This window comes from Mus pahari, chromosome 4 (assembly GCF_900095145.1).
Source record: "Mus pahari chromosome 4, PAHARI_EIJ_v1.1, whole genome shotgun sequence".
Lineage (NCBI taxonomy): Eukaryota > Metazoa > Chordata > Mammalia > Rodentia > Muridae > Mus > Mus pahari.
Window position 1 is genome coordinate 98,318,066 of NC_034593.1, and position 18,479 is coordinate 98,336,544.

The 18,479-nt window shown below is 43.4% G+C and overlaps 1 protein-coding gene across 3 annotated transcripts in view; it reads right to left on the reverse strand.

The window, feature by feature from the left end:
- Gpsm2 (G protein signaling modulator 2) overlaps positions 1–18,479 on the reverse strand; it is a 41,952-nt gene that overhangs the window by 7,082 nt on the left and 16,391 nt on the right. For all 3 annotated transcript variants that reach the window (XM_021196087.1, XM_029537693.1, XM_029537692.1), the window contains 10 exons: positions 15,565–15,786; positions 15,103–15,238; positions 14,456–14,598; positions 13,624–13,747; positions 13,401–13,516; positions 11,524–11,679; positions 10,152–10,260; positions 9,588–9,717; positions 4,938–5,008; positions 1,939–2,118 (listed from right to left, as the gene is read on the reverse strand). In XM_021196087.1, coding sequence (XP_021051746.1) covers positions 1,939–2,118; positions 4,938–5,008; positions 9,588–9,717; positions 10,152–10,260; positions 11,524–11,679; positions 13,401–13,516; positions 13,624–13,747; positions 14,456–14,598; positions 15,103–15,238; positions 15,565–15,786 — 1,387 coding nt within the window. The remainder of the gene's footprint in view (positions 1–1,938; positions 2,119–4,937; positions 5,009–9,587; positions 9,718–10,151; positions 10,261–11,523; positions 11,680–13,400; positions 13,517–13,623; positions 13,748–14,455; positions 14,599–15,102; positions 15,239–15,564; positions 15,787–18,479) is intronic.

Here is an 18,479-nt window from a genome sequence, read left to right on the forward strand (position 1 = left end):
CCTGGAACTCACTTTGTAGACCAGGCTGGTCATGAACTCAGAAATCCGCCTGCCTCTGCCTCCCGAGTGCTGGGATTAAAGGTGTGCGCCACCACGCCCAGCTATATTTATTTATTTATATTAGATATTTTCTTTATTTACATTTCAAATGTTATCCCCTTTCCTAGTTTCCCCTCCAAAACCCCCCACCCCCTTCCCCCTGCTCACCAACCCATCCACTCCTGCTTCCTGGCCCTGGCATTCCCCTATACTGGGGCATAGAGCCTTCACAGGACCAAGGGCCTCTCCGCCCATTGATGACCGACTAGGCCATCCTCTGCTACATATGCAGCTAGAGACATGAGTCCCTCCGTGTTTTCTTTGATTGGTGGTTTAGTCCCAGAGAGCTCTGGGGGTACTGGTTAGTTCATATTGTTGCTCCTCTTATAAGAATATTCTTTTTGACTTAGTTTGGATCCTGTTTATCAGAATAGAGGATAGCTAAGTAAGCTTAAGGAATTATTTAATAATGATCATTAAGTCAGTGGTGCCTTTATTTCTGAGTAAGTTAAATCCAATAAACTGGTGTACTTTTGTGATAACCTGAATAGAGAGCAGTGCTATTAGGAGGTGTGGCCTTGTTGGACAAAGTCTTCCAGCTGGGGTAGTTGGGGGTAGGCTTTGAGCAAGGCCCAGTCTGCCTCTCTCTTCCTGATGACTGCCCATCAGATGGAGAACTCTCAGCTCCTTCTCTAGCACCATGTCTGCCTGCATGCTGCCATGCTTATGATGATAATGAACCTGTAAGCCAGCCCCAATTAAGTGTTTTCCTTTTTAAGAGTTGCCAGGGTCATGGCACCTATTCACAGCAACAGAAACCCTAAGATAAATTTCTTAATATAAAAGTGGTTATGGCCAGGCAGTAGTGGTGTACCCCTTTAATACCAGCACTCAGGAGGCAGAGGCAGGTGAAGCTTTGAGCCCCAGGTCAGCCTGGTCTTGAGCAAGTTCCAGGACAGTCAAGGCTACACAGAGAAACCCTGACTTGGGGAGTGGAAATGGGGTGTGTGTGAAGGTTCCAATAATAAGATGAAATAAAAGCTGATGCTACCATGGCTGTCCTCTGGGAGGCCCAACAAGCAGCTGAAAGAGTTAGATGCAGATATGTACAAGTCAGGAACCCCTGTGGTTGAATTAGGGAAAAGCTGGAAGAAGCTGAGGAGGAGGGCGGCCTTACAGGAAGGAAGACCAGCAGTTTCAACTAACCTGGACCCCCGAGCTCTCTGACAATGAGCCACCAACCAGGCAGCATACAACAGCTGGCCCAAGGCCCCTGACACACATACAGCAGAGGACTGCCAGGTCTGGCCTCAGTGAAAGAAGATGCACCTAACCCTTGAGAGACCTGAGTAGGGAAGCCTGGTGGGTAGAGCGGACATCCTCTTGGAGACAGGGGGAGGAGGAGTGGGATGAGGAACTGTGGGAGGGGGGTAATGACTGAACTATTTAAAAAAACAAAAACAAAAAAAACTGATGCTACCAAATATATTTTTTCTCTAAGAGTGTTTGCTTAAAAATCTATGAAGAGAAAAAAATCCCCTGACTTCTGTTTCCACTAGGTGAGACAGTGCTGTAACACGGTCTGATTCATTTAAAAAAAAAAAAAATCGCTGTATCTGAAGTCAGTGTTTTTCTGGCTTCAAACATGAGTTAGTCTTACTAAAGAACAACAGCAAGATAAACAGTACTTTTGCAGACAGTGACTTAGAACAGTAGTAACTACTGTCCAAAACCAGAGAACAACTTCTCTATGAACAGAACAGGCCCTAGCTGAGGAACAGGAAAGCCTAAGAGAGACACTTTCTTTCACTAATACATGGTATGTGCTTACCAACAACGAATGAACAGAAGGAAACAGTATGCCACGGGGGCCTTACAGCGCTCCGGACGGAAACGTACCTTCTGAGAGTGTGGGGCGCGGTGGTCCACGGAGTTGCTGGCGTCGTGGAGAACCTTAGTGCAGGTGCTGCCGCTCTTGTACTTTTTGCCCCTCAGTCTGTTGACAAACAGGAGCTTTGCAGACTGTTTGGCAATGAGAGGTTTCTGTTTAGCGAGAATTTCACTGTTCCAATTCGGCACCTGCAGATTGACAGTGAGAAAAGCCACCGTCACAGTTCTATTAGGATGGGGCAGTCACAGATCCTTGGGAGGCTTTTTCGTTGTGGTTGCTGTTACTGTTTTGTGTTTAGACGTAGGGCCTCGGAAGGCAGCCTTACGTGACTCATCTGGCCCTGTGAACCTTCGGCCTCAGCTCCCTTTGTTGTTGTTTTTTCAAGACAAGATTTCTCTATATAACTTCCCTGGCTGTCCTGGTGCTCAGTTTGTAGACCAAGCTGGCCTCGAACTCATCTGCCTGCCTCTACCTTCCTACTGCCAGGATTAAAGACATGTACCACAGTGCCCGGCTAGCCTCACAATCTTTTTTTTTTTTAAAGTATACTTTTAAAATATTTATTGATTTATTGTATATAAGCACATTGTAGCTGTCTTCAGACACACCAGAAGAGGGCATTAGATCCCATTACAGATAGTTGTGAGCCACAAAGTCGTTGCTGAGATTTGAACTCAGGACCTCTGGAAGAGCAGCCAGTGAGTGCTCTTAGCCGCCAAGCCATCTCTCCAGCCCCCTAGCCTCACAATCTTAATGAATCCATTCAACATACTGAACATTGTGTATCAAATGCATACTGTGAATGTTTTTATGAGTTAAAAACAAAAACAAACAAACAAAGTTTACCCAAATTCTTTAAAAATATATTTTGAATGGTCAGAGAAGATAAAAGTATTATTCTGGATGGGAATCAAATAAAAATCTGTTACAGCTAGAAACTTGTAAATTCTCAGTGGACAAACTGGGCAGATAAGTTCAAGTCAGGTGCAATGACTGCTACTCAGGATTGGGCAGGAGAATTGGACACTTAACATCAGCCTAGGCTATACAGCCATACAGCCATAGCAACCACAGAAGCCTGATAGAGGGGAGGGAAGTTTGTGCAGAGTATGCAGTTCATGCGTACACTCTACACTTGAGCTCGAACTCATCACAGAAGGTTCATGGCAAGTACTATGTGTACCACTGGGAACCGTGTAACTCACTCTAATCAAAACACAGAACAGCTCCGCCAACCTAGGAGAGTCCCCTGTGAGGTACAAAGCGGCAGGCTAGTCCCTGCTCCACAGCTGACAGGAGTGAGGCATGTAGCTAGCCAGGCAGGCACAGTGGTAAGGGGCAATTACATGCTAGAGGGAACTTTGTGATCTCTTTGTTTGAGACACGGTCTCTCTGTGCAGCTTCATGGTCTTATAAGTGGGAAAAAAATGGCCTGGATTTAAGAACATTAAACTATACCTCAAAATCCATTTTAATAAAATTAAAAAAACTCAAGTGGAACTATGCCTTAAAAATTATGAGGGCAAGTTATTTCTAACCAAGAATTCTTTCTTTTAAAGGGATAAAAGGAGAAGGAGACTTTCTTGAGAAGAAAGGACTCAGCAGGAGTGGGAGGAGAAGGGAAGAGAATGGAGGTGAAAATGACCCAGATGCATGATACACATACACGGAATTATCAAAGAATAAAAATTATTCTTGTTGTTCGGTGTTTTGTTGGTGTTGGGGGTGCATGCATGGTGTGTGTGTGTGTGTGTGTGTGTGTGTGTGTGTGTGTGTACACTCAGGGTATCAAGCATGCTCTACCTACACACCTAAACCAAAAATCTAATACTCAGCAAAATCTGATCAGTGAAATGAGAGAGGAGACAGCGCCTTCACACTTCTCTTCCCTCACACTGTCCCCATTTCCCCAGGAAGCACCTGATCCCAGCCTTCTGCTTCCTTATTTATACCTTGAGAATAATGAAATAATTAACTGTTAACTGTATTATGGAGGAAAAAGCCCACATGAGTAATTCTTCAGGTCCAGCAGGATGGTTCAGCAGATAAGCGTGCCTGCTTGCTATGCAAGCCTGAAGACCTGAGTCCGGAGTCTGATCCAGCATTAGGAGAGAACCAACTCCTGAAAGCTGTCCTCGACATCCACCAAAGCTTGCTGCTGTGAGCCTCAGAACCACACACACACACACACACACACACACACACACACACACACACCAGCAGCACTGCATATCTGTAATCCCAGATTGGGGTGTGGTATGGGGGGGTGGACACCTGAGAATCAGTGAGGAGCTTGTGAGCCAGCTAGCTTGGGATAGAAGAAGAGGGAGGGAAGGAGAAGGAGTAGGGAACAGACACTGTCCCAAAAAGCAAGGTGGGGGCTGGATAAGGCTCAGTGGGTAAAGCTATTTGCTGCCAAAGCTAATGACCCTGGGACCCACAGGATGGAGAGCCAACTCCCACAAGGGGCCCTCCAACCTCCTGGCACAAATAAATGCCTTCTTTATTCAAGCTGGAAGAATAGACTTGACTCCTTGAAGCTGCTCTCTGACCTCCACACGTGTGGCCTGGGGAAGCACGCGCACGCGCGCACATACACATACATGTTCACACATATAGCTCTGTACTGACGTAGCTGAATGACAAGAAGGACTGCTCTTGCTTTTATGCTACCTGGTATGCGCTCAATGAAGACCTGTTTTTTAACAAGGGAAAATGTTCAGACAGTTCAAAATAGCCTATAAAACATTTCTAGCCTATCCCAAGTACGCTGCGGAAGCAGGAACTGTAACTTTGCTTATGTGCTTCCCCAGAACTGCTGCATGAATCTATAAAGTATACATGCATTTATCTCTATTAAGCACACAACAGCATGCTGTTCGTCCCCCTGGCACTGGACTTTTCCTGGCTCTTCTTAAAAGCAAACACTTTAGTGCTATCCACAGAGGACAAGGCTTAAACGCTTTCACTTAACAGTTCCTGGAATGTGAAAGCTGAGACCGCCAACCTTTTCTGGTGTTAACTTCATAAGTTCCATGTTCTCCATACTGTGTCTTCGTCCCAGTTTGGCGCCTGCACCTTTGTTAAAAAGAAAAAAAAGAAAGAAAGAAAGAAAGAAAGAAAGAAAGAAAGAAAGAAAGAAAGAAAGAAAGAAAGAAAGAAAGAAAGAAAGGAAAGAGGAGGAGAAGAAGAAGAAGAAGAAGAAGAAGAAGAAGAAGAAGAAGAAGAAGAAGAAGAAGAAGAAGAAGAAGAAGAAGAAGAAAAAAAGAAACACAAATTAACTCAAATAAACCAGGAACCCTTCAGAACGCACCGTTGGCATCACCCCATGATTCTATTCTACCATATGATTCACAAATCTGCATGGAAGGCACACTCACTTTTTGAAGAGTAATTATTTCCCACTGTTCATGAAAACAGTCCCTCTAAAATGCTTTGATGTCAGAAGACGCCTTTTGGTTGCAAAGTAACCACTGGTTACTCATATTTCCCTTGATTTAGAAAAGGCATTTTATAATCATTGCTCTCTATCCTCCACGTAGCCTCAAAGAAACCCAAGTGTCCCGTGGTCCAAGTAAGTAAAGTCATGGGAAAGCTGCAGGCCTTCAATTCTGAGGGAACTGAAAATAATTCCCCACTTCTACACAGGGTTTTCCCCCATTTCCAGATAGGCTCTAGTGTGTACTGAGTCAGGACACAAGTCAAAAAAACAAACAAACAAACAAACAAAAAAAAAAACCCAAAAAAAGCAAAGTTTCTCAAAAATGGCTTTTCAGTAAGACTGTTAAATATTAATTCAGAGTTTCTATGACTGCAATCCTTTAAAAAGCAAGCAGTAGTTTTTCTAAAGATTTATATGTATGGGTGTCCTGTCTGTATGAAAGTCTGTACCACGGGTCTGTCTGGCTCCCCTAGAACTGGAGTTACAGATGGTTGTGAGCCACCTTTTGGGTACTGAAAACTGAACCCAGGTCCTCTAGTAGAGCAGTCAGTGCTCTTAACCACTGAGCAATTTCTCCAGCCCCTAAGCAGTATTTTTCAAGGCATAATATAGCTGGACAGGGTGGTACATGACTTAGAGACAACCACTCAGATGGCTGAGTCTGGAGGATCAAAATTTAAAGGCAGTCTGATTATATAGTGAGTTCAAGGACAGACTGGGCTACAGAGCAAGACCTTGTTCAAAACAAGTCACAAAGCACCACCTCCAACAAAAGGCGTAATATAAGGGTACCCGATGCCTACCACCCAGCTTTAAGATATGGCCAGTGTATAAATCTCTTTGTTTAAGTCCTACTATACATAAGTCCCATCTTTGTCATTGTGTCATTTCTCCCCCAGTGTGAGAGCCTAGACCTGGCACACACTAGGTAAGCGACCTGACTACAGAGGCCTGGCCCAGCCCGGCTTGGCCCAGCCCAGCCCTTGTATCTTAAGTACATGGGATCCAGTATAACACGGTTATCTCCTTTTGGTTAGGCCTGGTATAATAAACCTTTCTCATCCTTTTATTTTCCGTCTTACAACTAGATGAAACCTTGCGTATTTGATGGCAGTGGGAAAGTGCAATAACAGAGCACGCTGTGCATCATCAGGAACTTTGACTCCAGGGTCTGTAGTCACTCAAACAAAATTGCAGAGGCATCCAGCACCCTCCATTAAAACCTGTCTGCTTTAAAATAACTTTCCTGGATTTTTGTTTTGTTTTGTTTTTAGGAGTTTTGAATCTACATTCATGAGTGAAGCTGGTCTCTCAGTTATCCGTCTTGTACTGTTTATATGTTTCTAAGGTTGATGAAGTTTCTCAGTGATCTGTAAGATGTTGTAGACAGTTATCCAGATGGTCCCTGGCTTATGATTCACTTTGAACTTTTTTCACTTTAAATGATATAACAATGATTCATTCAGCAGGAACTGTTTACTGAATTTGGATCTTACCACAGGTAAACACAGCAGGATATTCTCATGGTCTGGGCAGCTGTGAGTGGGAGGCAGCTTCCGGATCACCAGAGAATTCCACCGACACTGCACAGTTAGTGCACTGCTTAGCTTTGATGTTTGCTATGCGAGGCACGCTACGTGCATTCTGACCACCTGAGAGTAGGCTCGTGCATAACCTCAGCACTCAGGACTTTCATAAAACAAACAAATAAATCTTAAAAAAAAAAAAAGGACAGGCTTTCTCAGTGTAGCCCTGGCTGTCCTGGAACTCTGTAGATCAGGCTAGCCTTGAACATAGAGATCTGCCTGGCTCTGCCTCCCAGTGCTATGATTAAAGGCGGAAACCACCGCCACCCAGCAAGGGAAGACTTTTAATTACTGACCTATTGTTATGATTCTAGAAATTGATATTTCCCCCAGGTTTTGAAATGGATTGTCCTAAAATTACTCTGCACTCTCCCCTGTTCAGTCTGCACATCCTTCTCTGTCTTTCACCCTTTCTCTTTCTAAAAAGGGTGTAGATTTGCTCACCTTCTTAAAGAACCAAATTTTAACAGTGAGTGCAGGTGTTGGATGTCATGTTGGTCCCGGGAATGGAACCTGGGTCTTCTGGAGAAGCAGCCGGTATTTTTAACCGCTGAGCATCTTCCTGCCCTGAGAACTTCTCTACCATTCTAAAGTGTCCTACTGAAGGCACTGAAAAGGAGGAAGAAGCATGAGATCTGCTCCAATGACAGACAGTGAACTGCGAGGGAGAGGAGGAAGAGGAAGAGCATCCTGGGTACTGCAGATGTGTCTGTTGGAGCATGAAGAGGAGCGCAAAGAGCTGTGAGTGGAGAGCCGGCCGTGTGCAGCTGTGCAGCCTGCGTGTGGAGGAGGCAGGTGGGAGTGGTCAGCTATAGGAAACACTGCAGATCTAGACAAGGGCACTACGCTAACCATGGGGCCTCAGTGACTGGTAAGGAGGAGGAGACACTAGCATGGGTGTGAACAGAGAGGGGGTCATGAGGAGACATGCTCGACGATGAGAATTCTTTTTTTTTTTTTTTTTAAAGATTTATTTATTTATTATATGTAAGTACATTGTAGCTGTCTTCAGACACTCCAGAAGAGGGCATCAGATCTTGTTACGGATGGTTGTGAGCCACCATGTGGTTGCTGGGATTTGAACTCTGGACCTTCGGAAGAGCAGTCGGGTGCTCTTACCCGCTGAGCCATCTCACCAGCCCGACGATGAGAATTCTTACAACGTACGACTCGCAAGTCAAACACAGAAAACTTCAGTTTATCCAATTACTAAGCACAACGGCTATGGCTATGTATTCCACATCCCTCACTTTAGAATCTCTTATGGAATGTTCTATGAATATCTTGATTATCAGTATGGATTTCTCATTGTTACCTCTCCTAGTTTAGAGAAAAAAATAGCCAATGACAAAGTTAATTTTTCCCATTGGCTTTCAAGTTTGAAACATTCTTGTTGATACTTTTTCAGACCAAGAATTCCATTCTCTCTCTTTTTTTTTTTTTTTGTATATGAATGCTTTGCCTGCCCATGTCTGTACACATTTGTGCCTGGTGCTGAAGGAGGAGGGCATCAGATCCCTGGGAGCTGGAGTTACAGTTCTGAGCTGCTAAGTCAATGCTGGGACTTGAACGCAGGACCTCTGGAAAAGCAGCCAGTGCTCCTAACCCTGAGCCACTCTCCAGCCCTCGAGTGTGAATTGAAGCTTAGGAAGCAAGGCATTTTTAAAAACTACATTTATATACTGTTGGGGTGTGCTGGTTCTAGGAACCGGTTCTCTCCATCTACCACAAGGGTTCTGGGGCTTGGATCTGGGTCACAGGGCTTGTCAGCAGGTGCTTTACCCACTCAGCCGTGCCTGTGGTTCATGGAGCCAAGCTTGAAAAATGTATTTCAGAGGGCTGGTGAGATGGCTCAGCGGGTAAGAGCACCCGACTGCTCTTCTGATGGTCCGGAGTTCAAATCCCAGCAACCACATGGTGGCTCATAGCCATCCGTAACAAGATCTGACGCCCTCTTCTGGAGTGTCTGAAGACAGCTACAGTGTACTTACATATAATAAATAAATAAATCTTTAAAAAAAAAAATGTATTTCAGAGTCAAGGTCTGAGCAGCTGATCAATACAGGTAGATGGTTTCCTGACTTTAAAAAAGAGACAACAACCCTAAGCTGTTTTACTAGAAGTGAAATGGGTGGTGTTTACTAAAAACCAAATATATTATAACTATTTGAAATAAAAAAAGGTAGACAAAGGTTTCAGTTCTAGCACCTTCATATTTATACACTTCTGAATTACCCTATAAGTTAATTTAACAGCATTTGAATATATATTTTTTAACCAAAGTAGATAATTATATCTTCAGTATTCCTGTGTTCTCAGTAAGAACTATAAAATGCTATGTTCTATATGCTGACAGGTTAACTGAACTGAAAAACCAAGAAGGGTGGGAGAAGTTACACTTTGTCACACGCGCACTCTACGAACAATTGACATGCTTCCTAGCAATTTTTCTGAGTTCGAGGACAGCCTGGTCTACAGAGTGAGTTCCAGGACAGCCAAGGCTACACAGAAAAACCCTGTCTCGAAAAACCAAAAAAAAAAAAAAAAAAAAAGATTTATTTTTTTAATTTTTCTGAATGTAAAGTAAACCTTAAGCACAAAGAAGTGGGGTTTTCAGGGTGCTACCTACCATGTAAGCTGCCATCAATTTCAATGTTCTCAGACATCATGGAATTATTTGTGCTATAGCTCAGACCAAGAACCATCTGCAGGTCTGAGAGGTTCAGCCGCGCAGTCAGTTCACCACTTTTGTCCCCAACCTGTAACCATAAGTGTTTTCTACGTCAGAGTGACATCACTTCACCATGCACGTGTGTGTATGCACACATGCATACATATATACATGCATACCCAACTTCCATAGTATCTATGGCCATTCCCATTTCCTATGCGAGGGACATAAAGCTCAGAAGAGGTATCTAAGCTCAAGCACCCATCAGGTGTAACACGAGCCAGTCAGTCCTTGGTTCTAACCGACTTTTTCTTTAAAAACTATGCCATGAAACAAGGGTAGGAGGATGGAGTAATAGCATCCTAGCCCCACGTGGCTCAGCTCACCGTGCTGTCTCCCTAGATCCAGGCAATACAGTCATCTGTCTGTTTACACAGCTCTCTGAACACTGGGAAAACACCCCACCCCGTCACTGACTTGTAAATTCTAACAGGACACACAGTGATTTCTTTTGTTTCATACCTCTCTTGAAATTTCCAAGTGCTTTTCAGCAAAATGCATTGCTTGGTCATGATTTCCCAGAGCTGTGTATGCATTTCCTAAGCTCCAACACGCCCTCCCTTCACCAATCCTGAAACAGAACTCAACATTAACACGGAGCTATCCGAAAAGAGGTCCTCACAGAGGGTAAGGTGACCCAGCAATGATTAAAGATATAAAGCATGCTTTGGGCTTAACCTTTCAGCTAGAGCAATGGAGATTCTAGGCAGAGAAATGAGAATACTGAGTACCAAACTCAAAGTCAAATATTAAAATGTGGAAAGATCCTTTAAAAATACACAGTGGCCAGATCTTTAATCTCAGCATTCAGGAGGCAGAGGCTGGCAGAGCTCTGAGTTTGAGGCTAGACTGGTCTACATAGTGCCAGGGCTAACACAGTAAGATCTGTCTCATAACAACCACAACAACCACACACACACACACACTCATTGCATCATGAAACAACAATTCCCCGGGAGAGGACTTGTACCTAACCACATTATCTTCCTATTACAGCCTTATCAGTAAGCATTTGGTGTAGTCTGAACCCAGGAATGAGGGTGGGAACAGTTAGCAAAACTTGCTCACTCCCCTACATCTACTTCATTTTGAGTAACTACGCTGAAAAGTTCTTTCTTGTAGTGAGGTAAAAAAATCTATCTTCTCAAGTAAATACTGCAGACTAACCTTTCACAGATGTTTTCCATATAAGGAAAAACAATAAAAATAAATAAATACAAACCAAAACAATCGATTTAGTCACCAACACTCAACAGGCAGATCCATCTCCGTCACAGGACTTCTAACTTCTACTGAGGACCCATGTTCCCCACAGGCGACACTGCTGGAGCTGAGTGGCAGGTATCCCTTGACCTCAGCATCGTCTGAGTTCTCCGCAATGCCCACTGAGGTACACAGGACAACTTTGGGAAGGCAGCTGAGCTTGTGACCTGGTCACTCACTCATACTCAAAATCCTATGCATCCCCACTAATCCTCAACCACAGGCTGGCCCTTGAGACAGTAACATGCGGGGCTGGAGAGATAGTTCAGTGGTTAAGAGTCTTCTTCCAGAGGACCTGGGTTCAATTCCCAGCACCCACATGGCAGCTCACTACTGTCTATAACTCCTGTTCCAGTGGATCCAACACCCTCACGTGAACATACATGCAGTCAAATCACCAATGTACATAAAATACAAATAATTAAAAAAAAAAAAAGAGTAACATGCAGTGGAGTCTCATCAAACAGGACAGTCCTTAGGAAGGTGACAACTAGAAAGAGCCAGGGGGAAAGCCAGAATTCACTGATGCAACTGCGTTTCCCAGAACTCAGGAGCAGGGTGCAGAACTCACCGATCCTTGAGCTCTTGAGCGATTGCTAAGTGCTTTAGGTGGTAATCGATGGCCTTCTCGTAGTCCTGAAGCAAAGTGTACGTATTCCCAAGACTGTAGCAAGACTGGGCTTCCACTGCTCTGTCTTGAAGCTGCCGAGCCAGCAGCAGTGTCTTCCTGAAACCAATTTACATAACGCTCATTCTAAATTCTGGTCCTAAGAATCATAATATTAACATTTTCCATCTCTGTTGCTTTTTGCTGCCTTTTAAATAAGTCTGTATGAGGGTCCAATATATTTTCTATTACTTTAGAAAAAGTGAAAAGATGTTTTAAAGTAAAACTAAAACAACAATAGGATTTAGACTTTGAGTCTTAACAATTCATCGACATACAAGAGTGCAGAAGCATGAGCTCCAAGCCTCTAGAGAGAAAACAGGTATTTCAAATACGTAGAAGCTCTCCCCTCTGCGCTGTCAACAACTTACATGTATTCATGTCTTTCACAGGGAGCGACTATCAGATATCCTGCATATCAGATATTTACTTTATGATTCATAACTAGCAAAACTAGCTACAAAGTAACAACAAAATCGTTTTATGGTTGGGGGTCACCACAACATCAAGAACTGTATTAAAGGATCGCAGCACTGGAAGGTTGAGGACCACTCAGCTAATCAATAATCAACCAACAAATATTAACCATAGGCAGATACTTAAAGACAGACAGCATCCTTTAATGCTTTAGATGGTCTAAAACAACTTTAGCTTTTTCTTTTCTCTTTATCTGAGACAGGTCTCACTGTGTACCTCAAACTGGTCTGAAAATCACTTTGTAAATGAGGTTGGCATCAAGTTCAGAGAGATGCATCTGCCCATACCGCTTAAGGGCATGTGCCAGACTTTTTTAAAAAAAAAAAAAAAAAAATAGAGAAAGTTTACTAAAGAAAGGCATTCCTAAGAATGGGACTAGATTACTGGTCTTAGAAAGGCATACACCAAAAAGCTAGGATTGTTTTTTTGTTGTTGTTGCTGTTGCTGTTGTCTAAATTCTGTCACATGAGAATCTCTAAAACACCAACACAAATCATGCCCTGTGCTTTAGTTCAGTCTGGATGAGTGTTCAAAACCCACTAAGCAGAGAAAACCCTGAACAGTCCAGAAGGCACAGGGTAACAACTAGAAGCAGGTTAAACCTTGCTCCCCTGCTGCTGGGCTAGAGGGACTCTGACACAGATGCCTCCTCATTGGTGACAGTCAATGCTGGCAGAAGGGTAAACGCTGGCTTAGAGGCTGTGGCAGTAGAGAAAAAACTTGGCGACAGACACTAAGACTTATGTTTTCTGAAAACTTTTATCTTCAGACAAGTTGGCCTCTTGTATAGCTCCTAATCGAGTGAGAGAAAGCATGCACACCACACATGCTAAACAGGCTCATAAAAGACTTGAGAAGTTTACAACTTTAGACAAAAAGTTTTAAAGAGAAAAATAAACATAGCGGAAGTCACACAGCTGCCTCCACGTATCAGGTGAAAGGCTACATGTGTATGCGTCTGCAATGACAACACTAAGGAGATAGAGACAGGATTGCCAATTCAAGGACGCCAGGTGAGAGTCTCAGAAAACAATAAAACAGGGGCACAGTGTTTCTTGAGCACTGTGTACCAGGTAAGTACTTAGCAGTAGGTGCTGAGTTCTTAACACATCCTTCTACCCAGTTCTCACAACAACCCCAAATCCAGGACCTGACGCCTGCCACAGGTGAGACAGGTGTGGGCGCCTTGGCCCTGATGCTGGCACACATTATCAAAACCTGGTTTCAGCTCCAGAGCCAATACGATTTTACAGGATGCACAGTTACTCATTTGATATTCACCCACAAAAAAATATCTGACTAACTTGTAGTATTCGGAAGCAGTTTCGAATTCACCCAGGAATATGTATGCATTTCCGAGGTTGCTGTAAGCTCTTCTCTCAGCCGCCTTATCTCCGAACTCCTTTGCAATTAGGAGGCGCTGGAAGAGAAAGCTTTTATCAGAGATACAACAAAACTGAAGACCATCCGGTCATGGCCCCCACCCCTGATGGAGGAGATGACCAGGCTCCCAGCCCTTCTGATTACCTGCTCGTGAGCTATAACTGCATCCCTGAAGTTGCCGAGGAGGTAGTGTGTGTTGCCAAGGTTCCCAAAGGCTCGTCCCTGGGCTGCTCGGTCACCTAGAGCAGTTACTAACGACAGGTTTTCCCTTAGTGATGACAAAAGGTGGTGAAAATGTAAGTTTAGGAAAAGTTCTTAGCTCATTTACAGGTAGTTTGTTCTTCTCATAGCTGCGGATGTAAGGCCAGGGCCTAGGCAAGACTAGCCACAGAGCTATAACTCTAGCCCTAGGGTTAATTCCACTCATCAGAAAGAAGCTAGCTTATATATAATGTGCAAGGGCTAAAAGGAACATTCTGAGGCGGGGCAGTTGTGAAATGGCTGGATTCTTTATTTGCTAAAACATTTACTGTAGATCTTTACTAAGCGTCATCAAAAGATGATCTTGAAGCCTTATAGCTAAGCAAGTCTATGAAGCTCTACTGGTCAAACACTAAATTTACCCCAAATAATTTTAAGCACTGATATTTCTTGCTTTTACCACTAAGGGGCACTGGTCCGCAGTTTCAGTGAAACTGTAGATTTATGGCACTAATAACATTTAAACAACTGTTTCTAGTCTTCATATTACCCTTTTAATTAATTAATTAATTGCAGTACTTGGTTTTGATTTTGTTTGAGATGGGGGGTCACAATATGTTGTCTTGGAATTCAGGATGTAGACCAGGCTACTTTCAAACAGGGAGGAGAGGCATGTGCTACCCGAGCCAATTAATCAGCTCACAATTTTTACATAGAAACTTGGAAATCTCCTGAGTAAAAGGCGCCTGGGCCTACAGGACCACACTGTACTCACTCATAGAGATCCACAGCTGCCTGTAGGGCATTCCTCATGTCTTCTGGAAACTCTCCCGAATCCTGCGGCCCCGGGCAACCAAAGCTTTTCCCTTTGGCGTGATAGACATTTCCAAGATTGTAGAGTGCTCTTGCTTCTCCCACCTAGATGGAGAAGTCAACGGAGCTTACATTCTGAAGTCAGAGGCCAGGGGGTTCTCATGGCTTCTGCCACGTACTGACTTAACGTGCTATCCCCACGTGTGTGCACGATGTGTGTGGGCGGTGAGCATGCCGAAGCACACGTGGTACTCGGAGTGTGCCCCTTCCAGCCTTCTGCAGGTTCCGGGAATGAAGCAAGGCCACCAGGCTTGCACAGCAAGTGTCCTTACCCAGTGAGCCATCTCACCAGCCCCATGTGTACAACATCCCCAGTACTATTATCAAGGAAAGGACGGGTTCCCCCCCCTCCCCCAGTGCCCATCCACAGAAAGTCAAACACGTGATTTCACTCACAAAGAAGGTTCTTTTGCTATTTGCTTCTCCTATTTTAAAAATACCTTTGACTTTTGTCTATGAACACCTTCCTTTGTAGGCAAACCATGGAAGTATTGCTAGAACACAAAACTTCAGTGAAGTCACCGTCACTTGGCCCATCATCTTTATTACCTTGTCATTAAGCTCTCTGGAGATATCCAGGTGTCGCTGGCAACACACTATCGCTTCATCAAAATTCCCAAGCACTTTTAATGTGTTTCCAAGATTGCCACTGGCTTTAGCTTCCCCAAGTTGGTCTCCAATAGTCCTGGAAAATAAATTTGAAAAACAAATGATGTTAAAACTATTTTTAAAACTTAAGAGATAAAGACGTAAAAGACCAGTTTTCCTAGGGGACAAGTGACCCAAGATAAAATGCATTCATCTGGGAACCTATTTTAAATACAAATTGAAACAGTTTTCCCTAGTTAATTTTCATGCATTTAACTAAACTCTAGGGCTGCTCCATTACTAGCTTGCCTAAAAGTTAGTTTTCAAAAGCAATATCATAAATTAGAACACTTCAGATATATTGTTGGTGAACAGAAGGTTTTGTTTTAAGAGTGAACTTAGAATATGAAAGGCTGAAATTACCTTGCAAGAGTTAAGTCATGGTGGTGGTATTCTAGTGCTTTGGCATAGTCATGTAAGTAGAAGTAAGCGTTGCCCAGTTGGCTGTAAATAGCACTGAGTGTTTTGAGGTCTTCAGTTCCAACTTGAACTGCGGCTTCAAAAAATGACACGCCAGCACGGCAGTCCCCTGATTTACATAGTCGTTCTCCTTCCAAGGCCAGCTCAAGGCAAGAAGCTTCCATTCTGCAGAATTATATACGACAGACACATTACAACTCGATCAGTGATTTTAACTCCCAATACTATAATAAATGTGGACTTTGTGGCTACCCCCAATCAAACGGACGCTTAGTTGAATTACAAACAAATTACTGACAAAAGAGTAAACTTAATTGTAGCAACAGCCAATGTGCCTACTCAGATTTCTGAGCCCCAGAGGTCTCTTCAACTGAGTCGCTAAATGTCTTACATAGTTTGTTCTAACTGGCCTGTATAGCGTAACCCACTTTACTAGTGAGGCTATCTAAAGCAGTGTTTCCATCCACCTACATCAGTCTCATCCACCACACACAGACACACAGACACAGAGTCACACACCACACTCCCTTTCCATTTTTTACCAGCACATAAGCAATTACAGTCCAAAAGAATAAAGGAACCAAATATCTTGATTCACAGAGAACTAATAAGGTCAAGAAGTATCCCAAAGCCAGTAACTGAGGTGGAGATGTACAGCAGGGGTAGAGAGCTTAGCTGATAATAGCACCCTCCTCTACAAGCATAAGGACCTGATCCATATAAAAATGCCAGATGTGGCAGATGCTTATCACCCCTGGCACTGGAGAAGCAATGGTCCACAGGCTTGCTGGCCAGCCAGTTTAGTCAAGGTGGGACCTTTAGAGCAATGAGAAACTGTCATAGGAGATGTATGGACTTCCTGAGAATGGCACGCCAGGCTGTCCTTAGGGTTTATAAAGTAGAAAATAAATCTGACAGAGTTAGAAAAAGTAAGGACTCAGATTAACAGAGCCAGCTGCAAGCTTCAAAGCTGATTCTGGATTTACAATAGGAAACTTACCCCAAAATCTCTAACAGGTAATGTTCAACTTTATACTCAGGTTTTTAACAATTCTAAAGACCTAGCCAATGTCTAGTGTTTGTTCTACAACAGTGACGTTGCCCTGGACACATGAGCTTATAATGGCAATCAAGTCAATATATTCAAGGTTCTGACATTTTGTTTCAACATTAGATGAAATCAATTAGACAGAGGAAGAACTAAGTACATAGGAAGATAAAATCAGTCCAATTATGATGTAACCAGCTACATCCTTAGAGCTAACTTATCCTCTCATCACAGTGCCACACAGGTAGCCGGCCCACTCATACCCTCCCTTACCCCCTCCCGGCACTGCCCAGCCATTCTTCCTCCTGACAAGCAAAGGTGTGGGGGTTGTTGCTGCCCTACTGAACTTAATGCTGCTTGAAAGAGCATGAGGAGGGGGGGGGTCTTTGCTTGAGCTGGGTACCTTACCAGTGGCTACAACCAATGTGACTGCTGTCTCCCAGCAACTGTTAACTGCCTACAGCTCTTCAGGAAGAGGTGGGGTCTCAGGAGCCCCTCCCCAGTCCCCGATGGAATGTTGATGCTGGGCTCAGTCTGGTGCAGGGATTTAGTCAGCTAACCTTGTAGGTTTTTTTTTCCTCATTCTTTTCTTTGTCTTGCATCAGTCTATGTAGTCCACACTGGCCTTAAACACTGGAGATTCTCCTGCCTCAGTCTCCAGAGTGCTGGATTCACAGGTAAAGACCTCCACAAACAGCTATTTACATTTCTTTATATGCAGGTTTGAAATTAATAAAGCTTATTCTTGTCTTTCACGACTGAAAACTTCCCTTTACATGAAAGGTGTTAGATGAGGCATCTGAACCTATTATGTTTGTCTAATACTGAAACCAATGAACATCTAAGAATTATCAGAGGGAACCATTTGGAAAAGATAATAAGTGTATGTGTGCATATTTGAGTGTGAGTGTGTGTGTGTATGTGTACATATATATACACTCATATATACATATATATAAAATCTTCCTACTAAAATTTTAACCAAATATTCTAATTGTATGAAATATGTATCAAGCATTTTCCCTTCTAGGAACAGAACTTAAGAATTCATTTCCAGAATTTCATTAGATGTCTATGCAAGGGGATTTACAGCATTAAAATATTGCTAATAAGCATCCATCAGGAGAGTACTGGTCAAAGTAACTACAAGCATGGCTGGACAGACGCGCAGTGGTTAAGAGAACTGGATGCTCTTCTATTTGGGTTTGATTCCCAGCACCGCCCTGGTGACTCATAACGACCTGTAACTCCAGTCCTAGGAACCAGAGAACTCTTTTTCTGGCCTCCTTTGGCTCTGGGCACATGGTGCTCAGAAATACCAGCATGCAGAACACCCACACACAATGAATGAATGAATGAATGATGTGCCACCAAACACGGCAGATGATTTCACAGCGGTAGAGAGAGCAGGGAAACAGTCAGACAGCAGTGCTCTCAATTTAAGGTGACTGGGTTACACAGGACATCAGAGACAAACACTTATTCATATGGAAGGCACTTACAAATGAGGGCTACATGTTTGTCTACATCCATAGAAAACAAATGCCGTCCTTATAAAGCAAACGTCCATATAAAGCATCATTAGTACAAATACATGACCTTCCGGATTTGCATGTTTATTTATACAACATGATACCATCAATCCAAATGACATGATATTCAACAAAATTTAGCTGTAGACAAAATGATAACATAAGAGTTACACATTTTAAGCCGGGCGTGGTGGTGCACGCCTTTAATCCCAGCACTCGGGAGGCAGAGGCAGGCAGATTTCTGAGTTCGAGGCCAGCCTGGTCTACAGAGTGAGTTC